This window comes from Hemitrygon akajei, chromosome 7 (genome assembly GCF_048418815.1).
Source record: "Hemitrygon akajei chromosome 7, sHemAka1.3, whole genome shotgun sequence".
In the NCBI taxonomy this organism is placed as follows: domain Eukaryota; kingdom Metazoa; phylum Chordata; class Chondrichthyes; order Myliobatiformes; family Dasyatidae; genus Hemitrygon; species Hemitrygon akajei.
Genome location: NC_133130.1, coordinates 14,359,629 through 14,387,322, shown reverse-complemented (window position 1 = coordinate 14,387,322; position 27,694 = coordinate 14,359,629). Strand labels below are relative to the sequence as shown.

Sequence of the window (27,694 nt, the reverse complement as noted above, 5' to 3'; positions counted from 1 at the left end):
TTTATTCCCCTCCGTAGTCGCTGCCTGATCTGCTAAGTTCCTCCAGTATTTTGTGCGTGCTCCTCTGAAGAAGTACTGAGCTGTCATCAGAATCGTTCTGTGGAAAGGTTAATAACCCTGTTTCTCTCTCCACAGAAGCTGCCTGAAGTTTGTCACAATTTTTCTGATATTACTTTAAAAGAAATTCTGCAGCTCACCTCTCTATCCAGTGATGATTCCGTGCAGAAATGCTCGGATCTTTTGATGATATAGATCTACTGGTCTGCCAACTGAAAAAAACTAAAACAGAAAAGTAGGAGAGAGTGTTGGGGAGCGAGCTTTACTGTGCGAGAGACCAGGACTCGAAGGCACAGCCTCAGAACAGGACGTATCATTAGAACAAAGATGAGGAGGAATTTCTTCAGCAGGAGGGTGGTAAATCTGTGGAATTCATTGCTACAGATGGTTGTGGAGGCCAAGTCACCGGGTAGATTTAAAGTACAATGGCTTTATACAGCCAGTGATAACCATCCAGGGTTTCACTCCTGTCACTGTTCTCCCCGTGATCATATGGGTTTCCTCCGGGCGCTCTGGCTTCCTATCGCATTCCCAAAAAGGTGTATAGCTTAGGGTTAGTGTGTTGGTGCTAGAAGTATGGAGATACTTGAAGGCTACCCCCAGCACATCTTCAGACTGTGTTCGTCATTAACGCAAACCGCACATTTCACTGTACATTTCGATGTACTTGTGAAAAATAAAGCTCATCTTTTAAATCTACAACTCTTTATTTGACATCCGCTGGATATCTTGAAGCTGTTTTTATCTCCCACAAAGCCGTATAACTTAAGAGAGGTGGCTGGAGAAATGGTCTCCTCCTTCCCTTTCTTCCATGATCCACGTTCCTCTCCCAACACATTCTTTCTTCTGCCCTTTACCTCTTCCAGCTATCCCCTCCCAACCTCTTATTTCATTGCGCCCCACTCACCTTCTGCCTCACCTGATCTCAGCTATCACCTGCCATCTTGTACTCTTCCCCCTCTCTCACATTGAATATCTGGCTCTTCCTTCCTTTCTTTCAAGTCCTGGAGAAGGGTCTCAGTTGACTGTTTATTCCCCTCCATAGATGCTGCCTGACTTGGGTACACTTAAAGTGGAGCCTGATAGATTCTTGATCAGAAAGGGCTTTAAACATTGCAGAGAGAAAGCAAGAGAATGGGTTTAGGAGGGAATACAAATCAGCAGGACTCAATGGGCTGAATGGCCTGATTCTGCTCCTATCTTATGGTCTTATGGACTTGCTGAGTTCCTCCAGCATCTCTGTGTATCCACCTGTCTGAGCTATTCTATAGTGGAGCCAGGCCAAGTGTCTAGTTGGGATGTACACCTCTTGTTTCTCATTGGCGCTTACAGATATCACATATTGCAAACGACCCCAATCCTTGATCTTGGTAACTTTTATCGGTGCACACCCAATAAGCAGGTTAAAATATTTTAAAATGAGACATCAATGTTGCGACTAATCACACTGATGAGGGTAAAGCTGTGGATGTGGTGTATATGGATTTTCATTAGCCATGTGTTAAGATTCCCCATGGTAGGACCATTCAGAAAATCAAGAGGCACTGGATGCAGGGAAACTTGGCCGCGTGGAGTCAGAATTTGCTAAACGTTCTAAAGAAAACAGATCTGGACACTGGCTTCTATTAAATATGTACAACAGTACAAGATAACACGGTGGCTTCAAAATAATTTAGATTACCGTTTCTTCGATGGGGTCCCCAGTCATTGGAGCATAGATAACCCTGTATCCTCGGACACGACCACTGGCCGGATCCCATTTCACAGTCAGGCTGTGTGAGGTGGCGTTGTACACTTGGAGGTTGCGAGGAGGCGTCAAGGGAACTGAAGATTAAAGAACATTATCAGAAGAGCCATTTCCTTCTAATGAGGCATGCACAGAAAGAAAGATTCCGCTTCTATATTATATCTCTTGCTTAAGGATCGGAACATCATTACCATTTCAAAAGGCAATGCCTCAAGAAGGCAGCATCCATCACTGAGGACCCTCACTATCCTGGATACACTCTCCTCTCATTACTGCCATTGGGGAGGGCTACAGGAACCTGAAGACCCAAGCTCAACATTTAGGAGCAGCTTCTTCCCCCCCTCCCCTCCCACCATCAGATTACTAAATGGTCCGTGAACCTACAAATATCATGTTGTTATTTATTCTCGCACTCTAGCTTATTTTTGTAACTTTGGAGTAATTTTTATGTCTTGCTCTGTACTGCTGCTGCAAAACAATAAATTTTACAACACATGTCAGAGACAGTAAGCCCAATCACCACTGCAGTCCTGATCGCCAACCAACAGGAAAGATGTCAACAAGACTGAAAAAGTGCACAGATATTTTACAGGGACGTTGCCAGGATTTGAGGACCTGACTTATAGGAAAAGCGACAATATTAACACTTCTACAGTGCAGTGCTCCTTCATTCTGGTTGTATTGTTAACGTCAGTTGGATTAAGGGCTCTGTGATGAAGCACTGTTTCTCATTGCCAGCTCTGTCTCAAGCCAGGCCTCATCAGCAGTTTTTCCATTCTGCCACTGTCATGGGGACACGGAAGAGATAACATCTGATCTACCTACCCTGGATGGTAGGGCCATACAGTACTTAGGTCCAAGTGCAGGTCGATGGGACTGAGTGAAATAATAGCTCAGCAATGAATAGATGGGCCGAAAGGCCTTTTCTGTAATGTAGGGCTCTATGGCTCCATGATCACCTCAAGACTGATCCATGCAAAGTCTTATGCCTCCTTAAGCAGCATCATTCACCAGACAGTCAGAGCTCCCTCCTTCCATTGCACAATGTCCTCACTGACGGTCAGAGCTCCCTCATTCCAGTGGACGGTGTCCTCACTGACGGTCAGAGCTCCCTCATTCCAGTGGACGGTGTCCTCACTGACGGTCAGAGCTCCCTCATTCCAGTGGACGGTGTCCTCACTGACGGTCAGAGCTCCCTCATTCCAGTGGACGGTGTCCTCACTGACGGTCAGAGCTCCCTCATTCCAGTGGACGGTGTCCTCACTGACGGTCAGAGCTCCCTCATTCCAGTGGACGGTGTCATCACTGATGTTAAGAGCTCCCTCATTCCATTGCACAATGTCCTCACTGACGGTCAGAGCTCCCTCATTCCATTGCACAATGTCCTCACTGACGGTCAGAGCTCCCTCATTCCATTGCACAATGTCATCACTGACGGTCAGAGCTCCCTCATTCCATTGCACAATGTCCTCACTGACGGTCAGAGCTCCCTCATTCCATTGCACAATGTCATCACTGACGGTCAGAGCTCCCTCATTCCATTGCACAATGTCATCACTGACGGTCAGAGCTCCCTCATTCCATTGCACAATGTCCTCACTGACGGTCAGAGCTCCCTCATTCCATTGCACAATGTCACCACTGACGGTCAGAGCTCCCTCATTCCAGTGGACGGTGTCCTCACTGATGGTCAGAGCTCCCTCATTCCATTGCACAATGTCCTCACTGACGGTCAGAGCTCCCTCATTCCATTGCACAATGTCATCACTGACGGTCAGAGCTCCCTCATTCCAGTGGACGGTGTCCTCACTGATGGTCAGAGCTCCCTCATTCCATTGCACAATGTCCTCACTGACGGTCAGAGCTCCCTCATTCCATTGCACAATGTCATCACTGACGGTCAGAGCTCCCTCATTCCATTGCACAATGTCCTCACTGACGGTCAGAGCTCCCTCATTCCATTGCACAATGTCATCACTGACGGTCAGAGCTCCCTCATTCCATTGCACAATGTCATCACTGACGGTCAGAGCTCCCTCATTCCATTGCACAATGTCCTCACTGACGGTCAGAGCTCCCTCATTCCATTGCACAATGTCCTCACTGACGGTCAGAGCTCCCTCATTCCATTGGACAGTGTTATCACTAACAGATTTCCCTCAATCCATGGCTTTATTAACACCACTCTAGGGGTGGTGCTCCACGATGGCAGTTCCCATACACAGCTGTTAGTTTCCACGGGTCATCAGCAGTTTCTCCGTTGTGCCATCATAGCACTCCACCCGTCTCTGCGGCATCTCCAATAGTCTGTAGCTGAATTTTGTGCCGGTTTCCCTCGGGATCAATAAAGTATGTCTGTCTGTCTGTCTAAAAGGATTTATTATGCAAGGGGATCGTGCTCATTGGTAACAGGACTGCAGCCAGTTGAACTTATTTGCGTTAGCCTTTCTCATCCAACAGATCCCTGGCTACCTCTCAACCCATCAAACCATTCCCTCCCTTAGCGACCACTAGTAATAAAATTTCAGCAATAACCTTATTAAGAGCATCTGAGAGATTTGAATATTTAAATTCATGGAGGGCAACTTGATAAATGTTTAATTTTGGTTCTGGAAGGCCAATGTGATATCGTTCGTTCACTCATTGCGTGCCACATTGTATGACATTGGCAATCATGGTCTTTCCATGACCACGAATGTTCATGGCAAATGTTTCTATAGAAGTGGTTTGTCTTTGCCTCCTTCTAGGCAGCATCTTTACAAGACGGGTCACCCCAGCCATTATTAATACTCTTCCGAGATTTTCTGCCAGGCAGCAGTGGTCGCAAAACCAGGAATTGTGACATACACCAGCTGCTCATAAGACCGTCCACCAGCTGCTCCCATGGCTTCACATGGCTCTGATTGAGGGGCTAAGCAGGGGCTACACCTTGCCCAAGGGTAACCTGCTGGCTAGCGGACAGAGGAATGCCTGAAACCTCCTTTGATAGTGATGTATCTCCACCCCTCCACCCAAATGTGATACACTGAGCTCAAAACAAATAGGTAGAGGCTCTTTGAGCTGTTAAGACAACTTTGTTATTTTGCTAGAATATTTTATGCACCTTTAAATTGCCTAAATATCTAAAGGATAGAACATTGAAAGTTATATACAGACAAATACAGAAATGGGAACATCTTACAAAGGTCTTTGAAACAGCTGATGAAGGCAAAATAATCCAAATAATGCTCCAAATGTCCATGACTTTAGAATCAGATTTATTATTAGTGACATAGAGTATGTTGTGAAATTTGTTGTTTTGTAGGAGCAGTACAGTGCAATAAAATAACTATAAATTGCAATAATAATACTTGATAGCTAGAGGAGCAAAAATGTATTACTGTCCATGGACCATTCAGAAATCTGACAGCAGAAGGGAAAAAGTTGTTCCTAAAACTTTGACTGTGCATCTTCAGGCTTCTGTATGTCCTCCTTGATGGTAGCAATCGGGCGGTATGATAGCGTAGTGGTTAGCACAACACCTTACCGTGCCAGCGACCCAGGTTCAATTCCTGCTGCTGTCTGTAAGGAGTTTGTACATTGTCCCCGTCACCATGTGGGTTTCTTCCAGGTGCCCCGGGTTCCTCCCACAGTCCAAAAATGTACCGGTAGATAGGTTAATTGGCTACTGTCTACTGCCCTGTGAGTAGGCTAGGGTTAAATCAGGAATGGGTGGGGTGGAGCTCAAAGGATCAGGAGGGCATGTCCCAGATGGCAAGGGTCCTTAATGTGGATGCTTCCTTTATGAAGCACTCACTGCTTTTGAAGGTGTTCCTGGTGGTGGGGAAGCTAGTGCCATGATGGAGCTGATTGAGCTTGCAGATTTTTCCGATGCTGCATATTGGAGAATGTATACCAGGCAGTGATGTAACCAGTCAGAATACCCTCCACGTATAACAGGAGAAATTTTCCACAGTTGTTGGTTATTCCCTCTCACTGGCAGTTCCATCATTTTGTAAAGGAAAGGTTGCAAATACTTTTGCACAACGTCAGAGCCTCCATTTTGAGAAAGGCTTCTTTTGATCAACACATTCAGTCAAAGGGTGAAGCTAAGTTTTGTTCTGAGATAGAGCACGGTATCAGGCCCACCCGGCCCACACTGCCCAATTACACTAATTAACTACTAACTGGTATGCCTTTGAAACCAAAGCACGCGGAGGAAACTCACACGGTCGTGGGGAGAACATCAGAATCCAGTTTATTATCACTGCCATGAAATTTGTTTACTTAGCAGCAACTGTTCAATGCAATACATAATGCATATAGAAGAAAACAATAATAAATAAATTACAGTATGCATGTATTGAATAGATTAAAATCATGCAAAAATCAGAAATAATATATATTTTGAAAGTGAGTTAGACTCTTTAGACAGAGGCGGGAATTGAAGATGGGTCGCTGGCGTTGTACTAGGGTGACGCTAACTGCCGTCCAGGGTGAACCCAAAAAGGCACTCAAAATTCAGAGAAAGAATAGGGGTAGGTCAGAGGTATACAGAGAGTGGTGGGTGCCTAGAATACCCTGACAGGGGCAGTGGTAAAGGTAGATACAGTAGGGACATTTAAGAGATAAGCACATGGATGATAGAAAAATAGAGAGTTATATGGGAGATAAAGGTTGGATTAATCTCAGAATAGGTTAAAAGGACAGCACAACATCATAGGCCACGGTGCGCTGTAATTTTCCATGTTCTATGTTCCTTACAGCAATACGCATAAACATTGGAAACAGCGAAGTCTGACCCTATTTACTTAGGAGTAGGGATATCCCACAAGGAATATCAGAAGCATATGCTTACCTGGAGTGGTCGAAACTACCTTGACCACTGGAAAATTAAAACAAAAGAAGCATTAGCATAGAAGATTGACTAAAATGGATTCCTTCACAGACTCAAATTCATGGATATACAAAGTTGAAAGTAAATTTATTATATAAGTACATACATATCACCATATGCAACCCTGAGATTCATTTTCTTCTGGACATGCTCAATAAGTCTATAGAATAATTACCAAAATAAAGTCAATTAAAGACCACACCAACTTGGGAGCTCAACCAGTGTGCAAAGGACAACAAACTACGCAACCACAAAAAGAAAGAAATAATAAAATATAAGCAATAAATACAGAGAACATAAGATGAAGAGTCCATGGGTTGTGGGAACATTTCAGTGATGGGGTGAGTGAAGATGAGTGAAGTTATGCCCTTTGATTCAAGAGCCTGATTTTTCAGGGGTAATTAGTGTTCCTGAACCTGGTGGTATGAGTCCTGTACCTTCTTATTGAAGCCATCAGCGAGAACAGAGCATGTTCTGGGTGGTGGGAGTCCGTGATAATGGATGCTGGTTTTCTGCGACTGTTTCATGTAGATGCGCTCAATGGTGGGGACAGCTTTACCCGTGATAGACTGTTTACTTTTTGACTTGCACTTTGTTATTTGTTAATTTATTTGTGGTAATGTTACTTTATGTGTTGTATGTAAGTTATATGTACTGTGGTGTGCACCTTCACCCAGAGGAACGTTGTCTCGCTTGGTGGTATACATGTATATTGGTTAAATGACAATAAACTTGAACTTGACTTTTGACTTGGAGTGAACTTCTGTTGTTGAGACAAGGATTGATTCAACATTCATCCCCAACAAAGATAGGGTAAAAACTTGATCAAGCTGTAGATTTTGAACCAGGAACGTAAATGACCAGTTGATACACAGGTTTGAGGGGAGATTCTGTGATTCAGTGGGTACACAAAGTTTCAAAGAAGTTTAGCAATTTAAGAAGTTGCTGAAAAAACTTATCAGTTTTATTAGGAAGCAGCTCTGGAGAGAGAAACAGAGTCTTCAGCTTGAACCCTTATCTGTTTCTCTCACCATGGATGCTGACTGACCAGCTGAGTGTTCCCAGCAATTTCTTGCCTTAATAAGAAATTTAAAACTATGAAAAGGGTAGATAATATAGAGGCTGGAAAATTGTTTCCACTGGTATGTGAGACTGGAACTAAGGGACAAAGCCTCAGGAATTGTGGGAGTAGATTTAGGATAGAGATAAGGAGAACCTGCTTTTCCCAGAGAGCAGCAAATCAAATATATTTAGGACATGGTTAGATAGGTTTTTGCATAGTAGAGGAATTAGGAGCTATGGGGAAATAGTAAATAGGTAGAATTGAGTCCATGGCCATATCAGTCATGATCTTATGAGTGGTGGGCCTGGTTCAATGGGCCAGATGGTCAAATCGTGTTCCTGGTCCTTGGGTTCTGTCAGATGTGATCCAAAAACTCTATGATTCTTATCGCTTCTGATGACCTTATTTTAGTATATTCTTCAATATTTAAGAATAAAAAATTCATTAGACTTAGTTCAATAATCAGCATGCATACTGCACTGCCTATGAGAGAGGTTCCATTATTTAGTCAATTTCATTTCTATTGCAGGCATTTTACAAAACAGGTGTGAATGGCATCCCCTACACCAGCATAATATTGTCAGTTCCGTGTAGAAGAATGAGTGGGTATCTCAATTAAATCTACAGAGTATTGAAAGGGCCAATTAGCAAGGACATGGAGAGGATGTTTTCTGTCGTGGGGCAGTCTCACAGCCTCAAAATGCAAGGATGTCCCTTTAGAACAGAGATGAAGAGAAATTTCTTTAGTCAGAGGGTGGTGAATATGTGGAATTTATTGCTACGACAGCTGTAGAGGCCAAGTCATTAGTTATATTTAAAGCAGAGCTCGGGCAGGTCCTTGCTTAGTCAGACTGCTCCTATGTCTGATGCCTTATTTGATCTTGTTGTCCAATACAGACCCAGTTAAAATTACATCTTGAAATAGTACAACATTGGAAAGTCCCCAAGACCCTGTCCTCAGAAGGACACACAAATCCTCTGCATATTCAGAATGTAAGTTGTTCACTGGATTTCAGCAATCTTTCAATGTTTAAAGACAATGGAGTTTGCATTGGGAAAGAAAAGATTGATGGAATGAAGCAAATATACACTCACATGTTCGCTGGGAACCGAAGAGATCTTCGCTTTCCATTTCATCTGGATAAATGGCCGTCACAGATACATCGTAAACAGTGTCAGGGTTCAGGCCCTCTAACAGATGGTTGGTATCTTGGCCATTTAAGATCATCTGAGTAGAATACGCATAAAGCTATGGTCAAAGAGGGGTCAGTGCCTGAAATCGGACTGTATTCTTAAATAAAAACATTATCTAAGCAAATTGTAAATCTTGAACAATATAGTGAGCAATTGGCATGAAACAAGTGTTTGCACAAAAATGATTCCAAGATTAAATGGCTTGTCATACGAAGAGAGTTTGATAGCTCTAGGCCTGTATTTACTGGAATTCAGAAGAATGAGGGTGACCTCATTGAAACCTATTGATAGAGTGGATGTGGGGAGGACGTTTCCTCTCATGGGAGAGTCTGAGACCAGAAAACACAATTCAGAATAGAGGGGCATCCTTTTAGAACAGAGATGAACAGGAATTTCTTCAGCCAGAGAGTGCTGACTCTGTGGAACTCTTTACCACAGGTAGCTGTGGAGGCCAAGTCTTTAAGCAAATTTAAGGCAGAGGGTGATAGATTCTTGGTTGGTCAGGCCATGAAGGGCTCCGGGAAAAGGCAGGAGATTGGGGCTGAGAGGAAAATTGGATCAGCCATGATGAAATGGTGGAGCAGAGAGTATGGGCCAAATGGCTTAATTCTGCTCCTATATCTTATGGTCTACGTGCTAATCTGACTGTTAAATTGTTATTTTCTTTGCAGTTCAACAATTAATTATCCACTTGCTTTTCATGCAAGTTTAATATGTCTCTAGTGATTATAGGGTATAATTTTGGAAAGCTCTGGAAGCTTCTGTGTTCTGCATTCCATAGATTTGAATGGAGTTTTTCCATATCGCTGTGGGTATAAAATAGCACCATCGTAATCTTCTTAGTTCTTTAATCGTAGATTTCTCTATCACTGTCTATTCAACTTTACTCTCTTCTATCAACACTTAATAAAACCATCATGAAGCAACAAGTTTTATGCCTATTTCCTGATTCCTTAAAGAACTTTATATAAAAACAAAATCCAACACAAGAAAACTCAATCCCACAAATTCAACACTGGCTAGCTTATCACACTTGCTTGTGTCATTTCTCGGTGCCCACGTTGAATGTTTCTGCAGTAAATTTAACAAAAGCTGTCCAATCGTGATTGACTGTCATTATAGGAAGGATGCAAGGCTTTGAAGGAGGTGCAAAGAGGTTTACTCTTTGCCTGGATTGGAAGGCATGTGCTACAATGACAAACTTGGGCTGTTTTCTCTGGAGCAGAGGAGGCTGAAGGGGAGATCTGATAGAGGTTTATAAGATTACAGAATAGACTTTTTCTCCCAGGTGTTGAAATGTACAATACCAGAGAGCACACAGTTAAATTGAGAGGGGTTAATTTCAAAGGAGATGTGATGGGCAAGTTTCTTTTTACACAAGGTTGTGGGTGTCAGGATTGCACTGACTGGAATGGTGGTAACAGCAGAAAAATTAAGCACTGTTAAGGGACGTTCAGATAGGCACATGAATGTGAGGAAAATGGAAGTATATCAACATTGTGTAGGCTATTAACTTAGTTGGCCATTTGATTACTAATTTAATTGATTCTGCACAGTACTGTGGGCCCAAGGGCCTGTTCCTGTGCTGTACTGTTCTATGTTCTTCCTCTGTTTTGGAAAAGCAGGTATTGTGTTTTAATTGGGTTAATTAATTAATCCTGGCAGCTCAATACCATGTGTTTGAATTGCCAAGTGCCATCACAAAGGCACAACAGCACCTCTAATTTCTTAGAGACTTGCACAGATTCAGCACTTCACCTAAAACTTTGACAAACTTCTACAGATGAGTCGGAGATGATCCTGACTGGTTGTATCATGACCTGGTATGGAAACACCAATGCCCAGGAATGGAAAAGGCTACTGAAAGTGGAGGATACAGCCCAGCCCTTCACAGGCAAAGTCCTCCCCACCACTGGGACATTTACAGGGAGCACTGCCACTAACAAACAGAACCCCCCACCATCTTTCTTCTCACTGCTGCCATTTATGCAGGAGGTCCAGAGCCTTAGGTCCCACACCACCAGGTTGAGGAACAGTTATCAGGCTCCTGAACTGGCATGGATAACTTCACTCATAACTACTCTGAACTGAATAAGTACTTTAATCAACATCTACCATATACCTACAGGGGAGGTTATGCCAGACATACGCCCTACTATTTGGACGAAGCACTTTTCCTTGAGGGAGGAGAAGCTAAGGGTGAGGTGGAGGAGAGACGGTGGACTTCATCATAATTAGAACGTCTACAGCAAAAACATTGGCTCTTAAAACTACTCATCATGTTTTACCATCTTGGTTAGCCCCTATTTGGAGTTGTCTGTGTAGTTCTGACTTCCCCATTACAAGAAAAGCATGCAGAGACTTTGGAGGGAGTTCACCAGGGCATTGCTGGGATTAGAGGGTTACTTTGACCCCTCACCCCTAAGGCTGCTCCTCTATCCAGCTGCCTCTAACCCCTTGCTGATAGGGTAGTGAGTCTGTGGAATTCATTGTCACGGACAGTCGTGCTGGCCAAGGCAATGGGTATATTTAGAGCAGAGGTTAGTCAGGGCATCAGAAGTTACAGAGAGAGCACAGGAGAATGGAGTTGAAGGGGATAAAAGATGGAACGGTGGACAGACTCGATAGTCCCAATGGTCTAATTCTGCTTCGATGTATTCTGAATATATTTATTTCTCTGCAGTGAGCCGGAGTGGGCCACGAAACATGAGGGTGTACGATGCGACCACCAACACTCTGAGTGTGAGCTGGGACCACGCGGAAGGGCCGGTCCAACAGTACAGGATTGTATACGCTCCAACAGTCGGAGACCCAGTTGAGGAGTTTGTAAGTATCATCTTTCATCTGGCATATAGCCTCAATTGTAAATAAAAATTTGTCTGCTTAAATTCCATTGTTTGGATGTCCGCAGAAGCACGGCTCTATGAGTTTCTGTGAGTGCACTGGGGAAGCTGAAACAGAATGTCCGTGAATCTACAAGACCCTGTGGGCCAACGATGGCAGATATCTGGGTTGGAGGAGTGAGTGAATGAGTGTGAGTGTGAGTGTGGGGGGGGGGGGGGGGGGAAGGGTCTTGTTCATTGTGTACTGTGTTGTGTTCTATTTCATCATGCTTTGTGTTGTTCGGCCAGACTCATCTCACTGGACATTTCAATGTCATTGTCATCATCATGATGTGCCGTATCATTTGACATGAGCAATCATGGGTTTTTTCATGACTTTGATTGTTCTTGGCAAATTTTTCTACAGAAGTGGTTTGCCATTGCCTTCTTCGGGGCAGTGTCTTTACAAGATGGGTGACTCCACCCATTGTCAATACTCTTCATATATTGTCTGCCTGACATCAGTAGTCACATAACCAGGACTTGTAATATTCACTACCATCCACCACCTTCATGTGACCCTTACTGAGTGGGTTAACCTTGCCCAAGGGTGACCCAGAGGTTACTGGAGGGTAAAAGCACCTTACACCTCCTTTGATAGAGACACATCTCCAACCTGCCACCCTATATAATAAATAAAGCTGAAAACGATTCTGAATCTGACAACCAACTTGAATTTGATTGTTCCTGTGCTGTTCTATTGTCTAATATCATCTGAAAAGCTATGATGGTTTAAAAATAAAAGCCACTGGCTTTTTCCCAAAGCTCCAGTGAGATTCCGTGTACACCAGAAACCGATCTTGGCCTCTGCCAGATACCAGCTAATCTCAGAGAATGGCTACTGCCATTCATCAGAGAGAGGAGGGATTGCCCATTCTTAATACTGTTAGAAATCTATGGATGTGGACTCAAAGTGGAAAATTCATTCAAATATATTGATTCAATGCATACATTATAATATCTATTTAAGTGGATGAATTAGCAACGTCAGCAAGAGGTGGAAGGGATGACAACTGAATTGGAAGACAAAGGAAAGATCAGATTCCGTATAGGCAGGACAGTTTGACAATGACACCTCACATGCTCTTTTTACAAGAATTAAAACTGCAGTTGAGGTCACAACAGAATTGTTTCCTCTACCTCCTCCTTGTTGCCTCTACCCGACGGAACCCAGGTCAGTCTGTAGAGGGCCACATCTTGTGCTCCGTGGCTCCAGTGAACGCGGAACTGCATCTCCCCGACGTCCGAGAAGCGAAGATTAGTTGGTGCTGGGACCACCTCTGCAGAAGGAGGAAGAGGCAGAATGAAGCTACACAAAAACACAATGTCATTAACACCACAGCACACAGCCCTGAAGAAATAGTGGGGCAAATCTCAGACAGATACCTAATCCAGTTGACATATGAGGAGTGCTTGATGGCTCTGGGCCTGCACTCATTGGAGTTCAGAGGAATGAGGAGTGACCTCATTGAAACCAACCAAATATTGAAAGGCTTCAATAGAGTGCATGTGTAGAGGATGTTTCCTATGGTGGGGGAGTCTGGAACCAGAGGACACAACCTCAAAAGAGTGGAGTACCCTTTTAGAACAGAGATGAGGAGGAATTTCTTTAGCCAGGGAGTGGTGAATCTGCGGAACTAATTTCCACAAGAGGCCGTGGAGGCCAAGTCTTTTTATATATATTTAGGGTAGAGGTTAATAGATTCTTGATTAGTCAGGGCATGAAGAGATATGGGGAGAAGGCAGAACAGTAGGGAGGAAAAGTGGATCAGGCATGATTAAATGGCAGAGCAGACTCGATGGGCCAAATGGCCAAATTCTGCTCTGATGTCTTATATACAACCCTGAGCATAAGAGAAGTATCAGAATGAGGAACTCTAAGTGATCTTTCTTCCCACGTCCCAGATGATTGTTGTGCAGAGCACTTTTTCTGAAGTCACTGACTGTGCCTGGGTTGGATGAGCAGGCTTTTCCCAGACTAACAGCAAGTTCCATTGGAAAGAACAGGCCTCTTATCAGAACCCCCAGATTTCAATGTCCAGATCACTGCCATTTTGAGAATTGTGTAAAGTGAAATATTTTGGGCCCCATATCTAAGAAAAGACTTGCTGTCGCTGGAGAGGGGACAGAGGAGGTTAATGAGAACGAGTCCAGGAACAAAACGGTTATTGTATTAAGAGTGTTAGATGGCTCGGAGCCTGTACTCACTGGAGTAAAATATAACACTTCCTTACTACATAGCCCTCCATTTTTTTTTCATACATGTGCCATTTGATCAAAATGATTTATAATTGTGCATCGCTGAGCCATCTGAAGCAACTCTTAATCTCTGCAGGAAAGGCTACACTATCCTCTCTTAGCTGGTCCGCAAGACATCAGAAGCAATTAAACACTGTGTTTCATCTCTTGCCTTGACTCTTAGCAGACCGTCTGGCAAGCTTTTTAGGGGTCTGGTTCCGGTCTCCATCTTACACTTTATTTCCTAGCTGTACTGAATCTGATATCACCACATATCTGGATGAATACCAAAAGCTTTAATGGGCATCTTTATTGCTTTTACTGCCCTTCAGGGATAGACACAATGTCACACACATCATACAGTTACTCTGCACCTCTTTGCTCCGAATATTTTCCAATCTCTGTTGGGAAAATCTACATGTTTGCTTAAAGCAGGGAATTATTTTTCCTGAAAGCACTGTCATCTCAGCGTTTATTTTGCATAATTCGAAAGAAATGATGGCTGAAACAGGAAAATGGAATCGTTAGACATTCCAAGCACCTAATTTAAACCGTGTGTATTTCTTTTGGCTCTGAGATGGAGTACAGATGTGGTTTGAAACTCGCTGTGCTGCACCAACCTGCACAGAATATTACCTGCTGAGTCAGTGAGGCAGATCACAGAATCAGTAACTCTCAAAAGGTATGCCGTTAAATGCAATTGAAAAGAGAGCCGAGTATAATAATTCTCTTTTTTAAAAAAAACACCAGACATGCTGGAAACATTGAACAATGACACACAAAATGCTGGAGGAACTGAACAAGTCAGGTAGCATCTACGGAGGGGATGTTGTGGGCCGAGTCCCTTCATTGGGACTGGAAGGGAAAGGGGAAGATGTAAGAAGAAGGGGGTGGGGAAGGAGAAAAAGCTGGTAGGTGATGGGTGAGACCAGCTGAGGGGGAAGATGGGTGGGTGGCGGAGATGGGATGGAGCTGAGAAAAGGTAAGGGGCTGAAGAAGAAGGAATCCCAAAAGAGAGGACTGTAGACCATGGGAGAAAGGGAAGGAGCAAATCAACCTAAGTTCAAAGTAAGTTTATTGTCAAAGAACATATATACTACCCTAAGGTTTAGTTTATAGATTCTAAGTAGAACAAAGAAATACAATAACATTTCTGAAAAACTGTATAGAAAGTGTGTCAGTACCTGCAGTTGAACTCTGTCTTTTTCTGTGTTTTCCCCTAGCTGTCAGTCTGTGGTTTTGTATTGCCATGTGCTCCTGTCCCCACTCCTGCTCTACTCCGACCCCTGTATCACTGAGTACTCCGTCTCTCACCTGTTTCTCATTATTACCTGTTTTGCTGCCACCCGTGTCTCATTGTGCTCCACCTATCATCTGCCTCTCTGTTTATTGCTCAGTGTATCTCAGTCCTGTGTTTTCACCTGTTTGTTGCCAGATTGTGCCCGTGAATTTTCCTGAGCCTTTCCAGCATTCATATCTGTACTCTGCCCGTCAGAATATCGACTCTGCCTGTTTCCCGATTCCGGTTTTTGGATTTCTCTGGATGTTTTGATCTCTGACTGAACTTCGACATCAACTTTGTTTGCACGTCGGGATTTGTTACTCAATTAATATCACTGTGTGCACAGTACTGGGTCTGTGATTGGATCCCTGCTCCAGCGTCCTGAGGTACTGACAGTAGGCCAGATTGTACTATCAATTCCATATTATATCTTATTACGACTCTACATCTAGTTCCATGCTGCCCCTGCACAGAAATCATGGAACGTTACAGTACAGAAGGGGGCCATTTTGCCCATTGAGGGCAAGCAGACAGCACTTCACTTCTTCCCTTTGCCCCATTATTACTCCGGACTCTGCAATCTCTCCACATTACCACGGTTTTGAGGTTGGGTGACACGCAAAAGTGAAGCGGTGAACACAAGATGAAACATCCTACTTACTGGTGCTTTCCCGGCCAGTCAGAGGAGTGGATGCCCCTTCGTCGTACACTGCTGACACTGAAACATCATACTCTGTCTGGGACACCAGCCCTGTGAGGGGCACCGAGGTTTCGCTGCCAGACACTTCCAGCTGTCAAGTTAGAAAAAAAGTACAGTTTGTATGGATAATGAAGTATATTTCTTCTAAACTATAATAGTAAGAGTAAAGATTCTGGAATGGTTCCAGAGGCCTGGAAATTTGCAAATATCACTCCATTCTTTAAAGGAGAGAGAGGCAAAAGACAGGAAATTATAGGCCAGCTGGCTTGACTTTGTTGGGAAGACGCTGGAATCCATTATTAAGGTTGAGGTTTCAGGGTACTTGGAGGCACATGATGAGCAGGGCACAGTCACCATGGTTTCCTTAAGGAGAAATCTTGCCTGACAAATCTCTTGGATTGCTTCGGAGAAATTTCAGGCAGGATAGACAAAGGAGAATCTGTGGATATTGTTTACTTGGATTTTCAGAAGGCCTTCACTTGGTGCCCCTCATGAGGTTGCTAAACAAGACAAAAGCCCATCGTATTCCAGGAAAGATACTAGCATGGATGGAAGATGGCAATAGAGACCTAGTCATTGAGTGTATTTAACTTGGAGGTTGAGGGGTTCTTGATTCATAAGATGACAGAGAGGAGGAGGAGAATGAGTAGGAAAGGGATAAAAGTTCAGCCTGAATGGAATGGCAGAGCAGATCAGAATGGTCTAATTCTGCTCCTATGTCCTATGGTCTTACCATTCTATTGCCATTCATCATTACACAACAAAATGATTGTTACTCCAGATCTGCAGCAGCACAATAACAAAAGATGTCAATAGGATTGAAAGAGGCCAGAGAAAATTTACAAGGATGTTGCCAGGAACAGTGGACTGAGGGCAGATTTGAAGGAGGTATACAAAATTCTGAGGGGTATAGATAGGGTAAATGTAAGCAAACTTTTTCCACTGAGATTGGGTGGGACCACAACTAGAGGTCATGGGTTAAGGGTGAAAGGTGAAATGTTTAATGGGAACCTGAGGGGAAACCTCTTCACTCAGAGGATAGTGAGAGAATGGAATGAGCTGCCAGCTCAACTGGTGGATGCAATTTCAACGCTTATGATAAGTTTGGACAGGTACATAGATGGGAGGAGTATGGAAGGCTATGGTCTGCATGCTACTCAATGGGACTAGGCAGATTAATTGGTTCAGCACGAACTGGATGGGCTGAAGGGCTCGTTTCTGTGCTGTAGTTTTCTGATTCTATGACTCAAATATAAAAGCATTTCTATAAGACAGAATGTACAAGTAACTGAGGCCGATTGTATATACATAAAGTGATGCTGGGTGATGTGTGGAGTGGGTTAATGGCTGGAGGTGTTAATCTGCCTAACAGCTTGAAGGAAGTAACTGTTTTTGAATCTAGTGCGGATGCTGCAAGAGTAAATGTTCTGAGAAAGATGATCCAAGCCTTTGATGCTCAACCTTCTGGTAACAGCACTGTTTTAAAATATTTTTAATTGGCCAGTAACCCCTGCCCATCACAGGACGATTTACAGTGACCAATTAAGCTACTAGACAGGAGAGGATGTTTCCTATAGTGGGTGAGACGAGGACCAGAGGGCACAACCTCAGTGTACATCCATTTCAGACAGGGATGAGGAGGAATTTCTTCAGCCAGAGGATGATGAACATGTGAAATTCATTGCCAGGGATAGTTGTGCAGCCCAAGCCACTGGGTGTAATTAAAGTTGTGATTGATAGGTTCTTGATTAATAAGGGTATCAAAGGTTACAGGTGAAGGCAGGGGAATGGGGTTGAGAGGGTTAATAAATCAGCTATGATATAATGCTGGGGCAAACTTGATGGGCTGAAAAGCCTAATTCTGCTCTGATGCCATATGGCGTGGATTCTAGGACCTATGATGGAGCTGGCTGCATTTACAACAGTTTAGGTCTTTCAAAGCCAATGTGACTGCTTCATGAAAGAGCTGAATGAGTCGCTCAGTTTGGTTCATACTCCGTGAAACTTACTCATTAACAGGTGCTGAAAATGAGGACTAGGTCACGTTTCTCACTCCGCAATGGACAAGTAAGCTCACCTCCTTGGTGATCTCATCTCCCACTTCAGCGTAGCGGATGACGTACTTCAGGACCCTGCCTGGAGCTCGATCCCAGTGAGTCCTCATGCTGCTGTGAGTGAGATCGGAGAAACGGATATTCCTGGGTCCACGCAGAGGCACTGTCCAACAGAATGGAACAAAAGAGCTCAACTAAGAGACACAGGTGCAAAATAAACTCCATTAATTAAGTTGTGAGGAGAAGATTTACAAGGATGTTGCCTGGATTGGAGTGCATGCCTTACGACAATAGGTTGAGTGAACTCGGCCTTTTCTCCTTGCAGTGATGGAGGATGAGAGGTGACCTGATAGAGGTGTATAAGATGATGAGAGGCATTGATCACGTGGATAGTCAGAGGCTTTTTCCCAGGGCTGAAGTGGCTAACATGATGGGGCATAGTTTTAAGGTTCGTGGAAGTAGGTACAAGGAGGATGTCTGGGTAAGAGTTTCACACAGTGAGTGGTGGGTGCATGGAATGCCAGCAATGGCGGTAGAGGCAGATACAATCGGGTCTTTTAAGAGATTCTTAGATAGGTACACAGAGCTGAGAAAAATAGAGAACTATGCAGTAGGAAAATTCTAGGCAGTTTCTATAGGAGGTTACATGGTCAGCACAACACTGTGGGCTGAATGGTCTATAATATGCTGCAGGTTTCCATGTGAAATGAAATTTGAAAGTGATGCTCGTTGTGATCTATCATTGGTCTGAATATCTCCTGGGAGTGCACATCTCGTACAACCTATCGTGGTCCCAGAACATATCTTACACAGTCAGGGAAACTCACCAATGCCTCTACTGTTAGGGGAGGCTCAAGGGAGCTGGACTACGCAGATTTATACTCACATCCCTCTACAGATATGCAGTAGAGAGCATCCAAACACGCTGTATCGCTGCACTGTGGCAGATCGGAAGGCTCTACAACTGGTTGTCAAAGCTGTCTGATGCACCACTGGCACCAGCCTACCCACCATCAAGGACATACATAAGAAAGTTGTTGGAAAAGGGCCAGTAACTTCATGAAGGATCCCACCGACCTTGCTCACAGACTGTTTGTCCCACTCCCATCAGGAAGGAGGCTACATAGCATCCACTCCAGAACCACTAGACCCAAAAACTGATACTTTCCCCAAGCAGTATGGCTGATCAACATCTTGACCCACTAACCCATCCCCCCACATTCCCAACCACCACTACTTTATCTCTCCCATTTCCCGCACATCTGCCCACACCCCATCCACCCACCACCCCACTCGGGATAGGGTTCCCCTTGTCCTTACCTACCACCCCACCAGCCTCCAGGTCCAACGTATAATTCTCCATAACTTTCGCCACCTCCAACGGGATCCCACTACTAAACACATCTTTCCCTCCCCCCCTTTCTGCTTTTCGCAGGGATTGCTCCCTACGCAACTCCTTTGTCCACTCATCCCCCCCATCCCTTCCCACCGATCTCCCTCCTGGCACTTATCCTTGTAAACGGAACAAGAGCTACACCTGCCTTTACACTTCCTCCCTCACCACCATTCAGGGCCCCAGACAGTCCCTCCAGGTGAGGCGACACTTCACCTGTGAGTCGGCTGGTGTGGTATACTGCGTCCGGTGCTCCCGGTGTGGCCTTTTATATATTGGTGAGACCCGACACAGACTGGGAGACCGTTTCGCTGAACACCTACACTCGGTCCACCAGAGAAAGCAGGATCTCCCAATGGCCACACATTTTAATTCCGCGTCCCAATTCCATTCTGATATGTCTATCCATGGCCTCCTCTACTGTCAAGATGAATCCAAACTCAGGTTGGAGGAACAACACCTTATATACCGGCTGGGTAGCCTCCAACCTGATGGCATGAACATTGACTTCTCTAACTTCCGTTAATTCCCCTCCTCCCCTTCTTACACCATCCCTGACATATTTAATTGTTTGCCTGTTCTCCATCTCCCTCTGGTGCTCCCTCCCCCCTCCTTTCTTTCTCCCGAGGCCTCCCGTCCCATGATCCTTTCCCTTCTCCATCTCTGTATCACTTTCGCCAATCACCTTTCCAGCTCTTAGCTTTATCCCACCCCCTCCGGTCTTCTCCAATCATTTTGCATTTCCCCCTCCCGCCCCCACTACTTTCAAGTCTCTTACTATCTTTCCTTTCGGTTAGTCCTGACGAAGGGTCTCGACCCGAAACGTCGACAGTACTTCTCCTATAGATGCTGCCTGGCCTGCTGTGTTCCACCAGCATTTTGTGTGTGTTGTTGTTTGAATTTCCAGCATCTGCAGATTTCCTCATGTTTACTACTTTATCATTTCCTGGCAGAGTCGCCCTATGTACACCCCTGTGCCTGGTGTCACTTTATAGACGTACAATTAATCTATGAATATACACTATCACATGTATTTATACTTATTGTGCCTTTATTATTATTATTATTATGTCCTTTATCTTATTGTGATTTTTATGCTGCATTGGAACTAGAGTAACAATTATTTCATTCTCGCTTTTATACTGGAATGGACATTAAACAATCCTGAATCTTGAATCCAGCTTTAAAAACTCCAGGATAACAATGAAATTATCTTTTTTTTCCACAGTGCGATTCTTCCCACAGGAATCTGCTTTGGCCTTTTCAAAATTTTATTTCTTTATAATAGTAATCATATTTAATAATTTCTGTAATAACTGTTCCTGAACCTCCAAGATCAATCTAAAACCCTTCCCTCCCACGTGATTTTCCATTGTCCTATCAATCACATGCCTTTCTAAGAATCTCTTAAATGCCCCTAATGTATCTGCCTCTACCACCACCCCTGGCTGGGCATTCCACACACCCACCGCTTTGTGCATAGAAGAAAGTTTACCTCTATACTTCCCTACTGTCACATTAAAATTATGCCCCCTCATATTAGCCATTAGTCGACCTTCAGCTTCACCTCTCAACACTCTTTTACATTCAGAGCAAACATCCACTGGCTCTTTGCCACAACCTGCAAGTGACTGACCTCACAATCCACCTCGTCGTGACCCTCACTACTTATTGTCTACCTGCACGATATCTCAGGGCATACAGTGTCCTGCTGAATTTTTACTCAGCTATCACTAGGCGTGTTGTGACCATGTCTCTCACCATTTGGTTTCCTGCTGCCTCCTCCCTCTCCAAGTCCAGGTTGCAGCAAGCATTCCCCTTGGCGGAGAAGATCATTTCCTGCCAGGCCTTTTTTTACTTAATTTCAATTCACCCACTTATTGTGAACTTGTTCTAAGGGGTGCAATGGTGATGTAATTGTGAGAGTGACACTACTACAGCTCGGGGAGTTGTGACGTCCATATGAGGTTGTACGTTCTCCCTGTGACTGCATTGGTTTCCTCCCACACTCCTAAAATATACTGGTTAGTAGGTTAATTGGTGATTGTAAATGGTCCTGTGATTAGGCTAGGGTTAAATTGGGGACTTGCTGGGTGGTGCAGTTCATTGGTCCAGAAGGAGCTGTTCCACACTTTATCTCAAAATAAATTAAAGCTGTCAAGACAGATTCAACCCCTTTGATCTCACACTTCCCCTCAGCAAAGTTCAGAGATGAGTATGAAAGTGAATAATTCTGGAAGTATTGAGAAAGTTTCTTACGGGTAACTTGTTGCATGCTCAGTGGATCACTCGGGACATCACCATACAAGGCATGGACTGAAAGCGTGTATTCAGTATTTGGAGATAATTCAGTCAGCTTTACATCAGTAACGTCTGCGTTAACCTTCACCTGAAAGAAAAAGAAACGTCTGTAAGTAAAAGTGAACCGTTGCGCTGCAAATATCACGACAATTATACAATGAAACAGATCAGAGTCAAATCTTTATCTACGTTGGTCTCGTTGTGAAGAATTACATGTGCTTGTAAGAAATACTTACCTCGACCCCCAACGACACTTGTCAAAAGAAAAGTAAGTTCTGATAAAGGGTGCCCTACTTAAAACATTAACCCTGCTTCTTTCTCATGCAAGCAGTACGGTGGCTTCGTGTTTAGCACAACACTTTACAGTGTCAGTGATCAGGGTTCAACTCCCACCTCTGTCAGTAAGGAGCTTATACGTTCTCCCCGTGACCGCATGGGTTTCCTCCGGGTGCTCTGGTTTACTCCTACGTTCCAAACAACGTATGGCTCAGGGTTAGTAAGTTGTGGGCTTGCTACGCTGGCACCGGAAGCCTGGCAACACATACGGGCTGCCCAGCGCAATCCTCGCTGTTACAGTGCTGTAAAGTGGCTGCGTTAAGCTCTACCCCACCCTGCCAGAAATCAAAGTGTAAATGGGTGTTTTTAAGGCCGATATTGATAGTTTCTTGATTGCTACAGAGAGGATGGGTGGGTTAAGAGTTCCAAGACAGTAGCAACAGATTGGGGTTGAAAGAAATCAGCCACATTAAAATGTTGAAGCAGAACTGACAAGTTAATTGATCTAATCCTGGTCGTATATCTTTCCGGACACCTCCATTTTAAATGACCAGCATTATTTTGTAAATATGTTCCCAAGTTTGTAACACTCCCCTGGCATCTACCCAGTCAGGTCCCCTTCTGACTTGTATATCTAAGTAAGCTGATCCCTCATTCTGCTAAACTTCTAGGAACACAGGCCCAGACTGTCCAGCCTCTCCTGGTTTGGCAACCATCAAATCTCAGGGACTGACTGGCTAGATCTCCTTTGGACAGTCTCTAATGCTGATAAATCCATTTGTAGATCAATGGACCAAAACTTTGCCCCTGTATTTCTCCAGCAGCCATGCTTCATTAGGAGTTTGAGAAGATTTAGTATATCACCAAAGACTCTTGGAAATGTCTACAAATGTACGATAGAAATCATTCTGACTAGTTGCTTCACCGTCTGGCACAGAGGTGCCAATACACAAGATCAAAAGAGGCTGCAGAGGGTTATAGACTCAGCTGGCTCCATCGTGGGCAGAATCCTCACCATCATCGAGGACATCTTTAAGAGGCAATGCCTCAAGAAACAGCACCCATTATTGAGGACCTTCACCAACCAGGACATGCTCTGTTCCCCTTACTGCCATTGGGGACATGGTATCTGAACCTGAAGACACACTCAGCATTTTAGGAACAACTTCTTCCCCTCACCAACACACCTTTAAATGATTTATAAATAGCAAAGTTAAATAAATAGTGCAAAGGAAAGCAATAATATGATTGAATTTATGGATTTATGAACCAGACAGAAAAGTGATGGGATAGAGGAAGAAGCTATTCGTGAATTATTGAGTGTGCATCTGATGGTAGCAGTGAGAAGAGGGCATGTCTCAGAAGGCACAGCCATTTTGATTTTCAATGTTTTGGTGCAGATTTAGTGAGTTAACATGATTTCTATATTTTTTCCACAATTTACAAGCAAAGAGAATGATACAGCTACAAAGTATTTATTTACTTTATTCTTATTTTATTTAGCGATACAGTGCAGAGTAGGTCCCTCTGGCCCTTCACTGTGGCATAAAACTCTGGGGAAGTATGGGTGTTAACACTCTGTGACAGAGCTATAAAGCAGACAATGCAGAAGGTAAAACAGAATGACACAATAGACAGCTCATCTCTGAGCTCACCTTTCATTACATTTGGCCTTTTTAAAGATTAAAGATTAGTTTTATTTGTTACATGCGTATCAAAACATACAGTGAAATATGTTGTTTGTATCAAATCAAATCAGCAAAGTTTGTGCTTGAGACAACCTACAAGTGTTACCAAACTTCCATAAGACCAGAAGACATTAAGACATAGGAACATAATTAGGCCATTTGGTCCATTGAGCCTGCTCTGCCATTCCATCATGGCTGATTTATTGTCCCTCTCAACCCCATTCTCCTGCCTTCTCCCCATAACCTTTGACACTCCAACTAATCAAAAAATTATCTACTTCTGCTTTAAAGATGTGGCCGCAACAGCTGTCCGTGGCAAAGAATTCCACCAATTCACCACCCCCTTTCTAAGGAAATTCTTCCTCATCTCTGTTCTAAGTAGAAGTCCCTCTATTCTGAGGCCATGCCCTCTGGTCCTAAACTCACCCACTATCAGAAACATCCTCTCCACATCCACTAGGGCTTTCAAGGTAACATGGGTTTCACTCATTCTTCAGAGAGAACAAGCCCAGAGCCATCAAATGCTCCTCATATATTAACCATTCAATTCACAGAATCATTCTAATGAACCTCCTCAGGACCCTCTCCAATGCCAGCACATCTTTGCTCAGATAAGGGGCCCAAAACTGCTGACAATACTCCAAGTGTGGTCTGACCAATGCCTTATAAAGCCTCAATATTACATCTCTGTCTTCTATTCTAGTCCTCTCAAAATGAATGTGAACATTGCATTTGCCTTCCTTACCACAAACTCAACCTGCAGGGAACCCACACAAGGACACCCAAATCCCTTTGCACTACTGATTTTGAATTTTCTCCTCCTTTGGAAAGTAGTCTATGCCTTTATTTCTTCTACCAAAGTGCATGACCATACATTCTTTACACTATATTCAATCTGTCTTTTCTTTGCCCATTCTCCCAATCTAAGTCCTTCTGCAGACTCCCTGTTTCGTCAACACTACCTGCCCCTCCCCCTAACCTTATCATCTGCAAAATGGCCACAAAACCATCAATTCTGTCACCCAAATCATTGACATAGACGTGAAAAGAAGCAGTCCCAATTCCAACCCCTGCAGAATGTCCCAATTCCAAACCCTGCAGAATGCCCCAATTCCAACCCCTGCAGAATGCCCCAATTCCAACCCCTGCAGAATGCCCCAATTCCAACCCCTGCAGAATGCCCCAATTCCAACCCCGCAGAATGTCCCAATTCCAACCCCGCAGAATGCCCCAATTCCAACCCCCGCAGAATGTCCCAATTCCAACCCCGCAGAATGCCCCAATTCCAACCCCTGCAGAATGCCCCAATTCCAACCCCTGCAGAATGCCCCAATTCCAACCACTGCAGAATGCCCCAATTCCAACCCCTGCAGAATGTCCCAATTCCAACCCCTGCAGAATGCCCCAATTCCAACCCCTGCAGAATGCCCCAATTCCAACCCCTGCAGAATGCCCCAATTCCAACCCCTGCAGAATGTCCCAATTCCAACCCCTGCAGAATGTCCCAATTCCAACCCCTGCAGAATGTCCCAATTCCAACCCCGCAGAATGTCCCAATTCCAACCCCGCAGAATGCCCCAATTCCAACCCCTGCAGAATGCCCCAATTCCAACCCCTGCAGAATGCCCCAATTCCAACCACTGCAGAATGCCCCAATTCCAACCCCTGCAGAATGTCCCAATTCCAACCCCTGCAGAATGTCCCAATTCCAACCCCTGCAGAATGTCCCAATTCCAACCCCTGCAGAATGCCCCAATTCCAACCCCTGCAGAATGCCCCAATTCCAACCCCTGCAGAATGCCCCAATTCCAACCCCTGCAGAATGCCCCAATTCCAACCCCTGCAGAATGCCCCAATTCCAACCCCTGCAGAATGTCCCAATTCCAACCCCTGCAGAATGCCACAATTTACTGGAAGCTGACAAAAAAAAATCTCCCTTTATTCCCATTTCCTGCCTCCTGCCAGTCAGCCAATTTTCTATCCATACTAGTATCTTTCCTGTAATACCATGGGCTCTTACCTTTTTAAGCAGCCTCAACGTGCAGTTCTTTGTCAATGGCTTTCTGAAAATCCAAGCAAACAACATCTACTTTGTCTACCCTGCCCGTTAGTTCCAAAAAGAATTCCAACAGATTTCTCAGACAAGATTTCCCCTTGAGGAAACCATGCTGAATATGGCCTATTTTATCAAAGTACTCCAAAACCTCATCCTAAATAATTGACTCCAAAATCTTCCCACCCACTGAGGTCAGACTAACTGGCTATGATTTCCTTTCTTCAGCCTCCTCCTCTTCTTGAAGAGTACAGTGACATTTGCAATTTTTGAGTCCTCCACAACCATTTCAGAATCTAGTGATTCCTGAAAGATGCTCAACAATATCTGTGGCTACCTCTTTCAGAACCCTGGGATATAATCCATCTGGTTCAAGTGATACTGACCTCTGTTGCAAATAAAACAAGCACACAAATTACTATCCCTAATTGTTTGACTTTGGAGTATAGGAGGAAACAAGGCCACCAAGAGAAAACCCACATGATCAGGAGAATGTACAAACCCTCTAGAATCTGAAAGAGATTTGGCGTGTCACCAAATACTTGACCAAGTATCCCGACTGGTTGCACCACAGTCTGGCATGGCAGTTCCAATGCATAGGAATGCAAGAGGCCAAAGAGTACTGGACACAGCCTGGCCCATCATGGGCACTGCCATCTCTACCATCCAGAGGAGACACTGCCTCAAGAAGGTGATGGTTATCTGTCTATTGTCAAAAATCCCCACCATCCAGATCATAGCCTCTTCTCTCTGCTGACATCAGGCATGAGATACAGAAGTCTGAAGTCCCACAGCACCAAGTTCAGGAACAGCTACGTTCCCACAGCCACTAGTTTCTCAAACCAAATTGCATAACCCAACCCTACCTCAGCAATGGAACACTACAGACCATTTCTTGCATTACAATGGATTAGTCTCTGTTTGTTTTGCACATTTTTACAAATTCCAACCTATTTCAACTATTGTTAATTACAAAATTAAATGTATATCAAACAGTTATCGCATATGAGAATGAACGTGTGTGAAATTTAATAGTATTGGTATTGGCAACCACTAGAATGATTTCTTTGGGCAGATGGAAGTCAACAGCCGTGGTTGGCAACTCATCTAGGAGAAGGAAAACTCTGATCTAATATCTCCTCTATTTTTCACAGCATTTCCCACACATTCACTACCATACAAAGGCTTCATGCATTTATATAGCAAGGGTATCCAAGACTTTTGCACATTACTGTAGTAATTTTATGTATTGCACTGTACTCCTGCAAAAAAATAACAACACAAATGTCATGACGTATGAGTAATGATAATACTGATTGGGATACGAGTCTCTGACTGAGAACGGGAAGGGGGCAAGGAGAGGAGAATCATGGCTGGGAAAAGGGGAAGAGAGAGGAGTCGGATTCTGTAATGAGCAATAAACCAATTGCTTGGGATCAGATGACCTTGGCCTGGTGACTTTTAAACTGATCATTTTGATTAGGGTTATGGCTACATAACGGGATAGACCCATAAATATTTCTCACTTGACATTTGCAGGTTATGTCTCTCAAAATCTCCTTGTAGTTCATTCCAGAGATCACATCGGGGGAAATTCTCAGTGCTCACCTCTAGCAGTTTACGAACAACTCCATACAAATTCTCAGTCACCCTGGGTTATGCCTCAAGGAGTCTTAAAAAATTATAGCACAGAAACAGGCCTTTCAGCCCATTCAGTCTGTGCTGGCCTATTTTCCTGCCTAGTCCCCTCGACCTACACTCAGACCATAGCCCTCCATACCCCTCCCATCCATGTACTTACCCAAACTTCTCTTAAAAGTTACAATTGAGTCTACCATTTCTCTGGCAGTTCATTCATTCCACACTCGCACAATCCTCTGTGTGAAGGAG

General features: G+C 44.0%; 1 protein-coding gene across 3 annotated transcripts in view; it reads right to left on the bottom strand.

Annotated features, from left to right (window-relative positions):
• The window catches only part of col12a1a (collagen, type XII, alpha 1a), a 367,155-nt gene that overhangs the window by 205,321 nt on the left and 134,140 nt on the right, over nt 1–27,694 (bottom strand). For all 3 annotated transcript variants that reach the window (XM_073050421.1, XM_073050420.1, XM_073050422.1), the window contains 7 exons: nt 21,746–21,875; nt 18,117–18,256; nt 16,001–16,130; nt 12,960–13,099; nt 8,839–8,971; nt 6,642–6,668; nt 1,739–1,881 (listed from right to left, as the gene is read on the bottom strand). In XM_073050421.1, coding sequence (XP_072906522.1) covers nt 1,739–1,881; nt 6,642–6,668; nt 8,839–8,971; nt 12,960–13,099; nt 16,001–16,130; nt 18,117–18,256; nt 21,746–21,875 — 843 coding nt within the window. The remainder of the gene's footprint in view (nt 1–1,738; nt 1,882–6,641; nt 6,669–8,838; nt 8,972–12,959; nt 13,100–16,000; nt 16,131–18,116; nt 18,257–21,745; nt 21,876–27,694) is intronic.